The 1,879-nt window shown below is 37.5% G+C and overlaps 1 protein-coding gene across 1 annotated transcript in view; it reads left to right on the top strand.

Annotated features, from left to right (window-relative positions):
- Positions 1–1,856, top strand: part of LOC119585293 (putative tRNA (cytidine(32)/guanosine(34)-2'-O)-methyltransferase) — a 6,800-nt gene extending 4,944 nt beyond the window's left edge. Inside the window, exons 2-6 of the mRNA XM_037933966.1 lie at positions 96–165; positions 256–437; positions 649–858; positions 1,083–1,270; positions 1,501–1,856. Of these exons, the coding sequence (XP_037789894.1) occupies positions 96–165; positions 256–437; positions 649–858; positions 1,083–1,270; positions 1,501–1,722 (872 nt within the window). The 3' untranslated portion in view covers positions 1,723–1,856. The remainder of the gene's footprint in view (positions 1–95; positions 166–255; positions 438–648; positions 859–1,082; positions 1,271–1,500) is intronic.
- Positions 1,857–1,879: the final 23 nt, after the last annotated feature.

Here is a 1,879-nt window from a genome sequence, read left to right as displayed (position 1 = left end):
ATTTCCCTCTTCCTATTACTTTTTTGCCATAATTCTTAGTTTTAGCCATGAACAGTACAAGATTTGTAAAATCTACCTAATTTGCTCTTTTACAGGAGTTACCCGTGTTGTGGACCTGTGTGCAGCTCCTGGCAGTTGGAGTCAAGTTTTGTCACGCACACTCAGGTATTCCTGCCTCATTATCGTTTATACTGATAAAGTTTTTATTTGATCATAAGCATCCAAGACTATTCATTACCTAGTATCAATTTCCAGAGGGGCAGCACCAGACCCTTCTGTAGTCAAGATTGTGGCTGTTGATCTTCAGGCAATGGCTCCCTTGCCAGGCGTTGTTCAGATTCAAGGAGATATCACTAAGACCAGCACTTCAGAGGCAATCATTAGCCACTTTCAGGGTGACACAGCACAGCTTGTCGTTTGCGATGGTGCTCCAGATGGTAGGCTTTTGACTGAGTGCATAATTGTAATGTAAACTCTACAGAAATTGAGGGAAGAACTGTCATGTCTGAATTTTGAACAGATATTTCATATAAGAAATGTATATACTGACAGTTTCATCAGAATCTGTATGAAAAAGTGAAAAGCAGGTGAATATTGAGTATTATCCTCGATTTGTATAATGCATAACAAAAATGTTTGATCTTCTAGTTACTGGACTACACGACCTTGATGAATATGTACAGGCACAGCTACTCTTGGCTGCACTAAATATCACAACTCACATATTGGCTCCGGGAGGAACTTTTGTAGCAAAGATTTTCAGAGGGAAGGACGTCACCTTGCTTTACGCTCAGCTCAAGATTTTCTTCAGGAAAGTTACTGTAGCCAAACCCAGATCCTCAAGGAACTCAAGTATTGGTAAGAAAAACATTAATACAAGTCTAACGCATTTCATTAGAAAGTTTGAAAATGCATTTGGAACTACAGTGGTAAAATATTCATTGGGAAAATATTGATTCTGAATAATGGATTTTTATTATTCCAACTTATACTGTAAAATATCTGTAACTTTGTATATATTTTAAGCAGTGGTTCATTCATCATTTTTGTTGTCTTTCCTATTAATTTATCATATTTTACAGAATCCTTTGTTGTATGCCAGGACTACAGTCCGCCAGATGGTTACACTCCCACTATGGTGAACCCTCTGCTTGACCTTAGTTACCAAGGATCGTGGCAGGACCTGAAGGGGATAAACCGTGTCATAGTTCCCTTCCTTGCTTGTGGTGACCTTTCTGCATATGACTCTGATATGACTTATCCTTTGCAAGTAGGTTCAGTATATCTTGAATAATCATTTCAAAGTAGATCTGATTTGGTGTTATCATAAAAAAACATTTTGCGGTCATCATGTAGAAATAGTGGCATATCATATTAAAAGACCTTTATCATTGCTTCACTCTCTTTTGAATGGAGAACAGCTTTATACTTTTTACACAATGCTCTACTTCAATAATGCTTGGATAACGGAATACTTGCTATTTACAATTTTCTCTACAGATTGATGGGCAGTCTTATGAGTATCGACCACCAACCCAGCCACCTATTAGTCCTGCATACACGACAGCAATTACCATGAAACGCCAAAACCTACAGGTGAATCCTCATCTGGAGCAAGGTATCCAAGTAGAAGGAAAAACAATAGTGGGGGAACAAGGAACCGCAGCGAATACCCCTGAAGACATGATAGATAAAATGGATAAAATGAAGTTGCAACCTTAGGTTTTGAGTAATTACGTTTTACAGCCAAGTGTCTTGCAATGGAACTTTGCATGTACGTTTAAAAAATCTATCTGTTTATATCAAAGGATTAGGTGATTATGAATGCTGTCATAATTTTTAGACATTACGTTTAAAATATCTATCTGTTTTATAGTGA

This window comes from Penaeus monodon, chromosome 19 (assembly GCF_015228065.2).
Source record: "Penaeus monodon isolate SGIC_2016 chromosome 19, NSTDA_Pmon_1, whole genome shotgun sequence".
NCBI lineage: Eukaryota > Metazoa > Arthropoda > Malacostraca > Decapoda > Penaeidae > Penaeus > Penaeus monodon.
The sequence above is the reverse complement of the archived record's forward strand: the minus strand, read 5'-3'. Positions and strand labels throughout refer to the sequence as shown.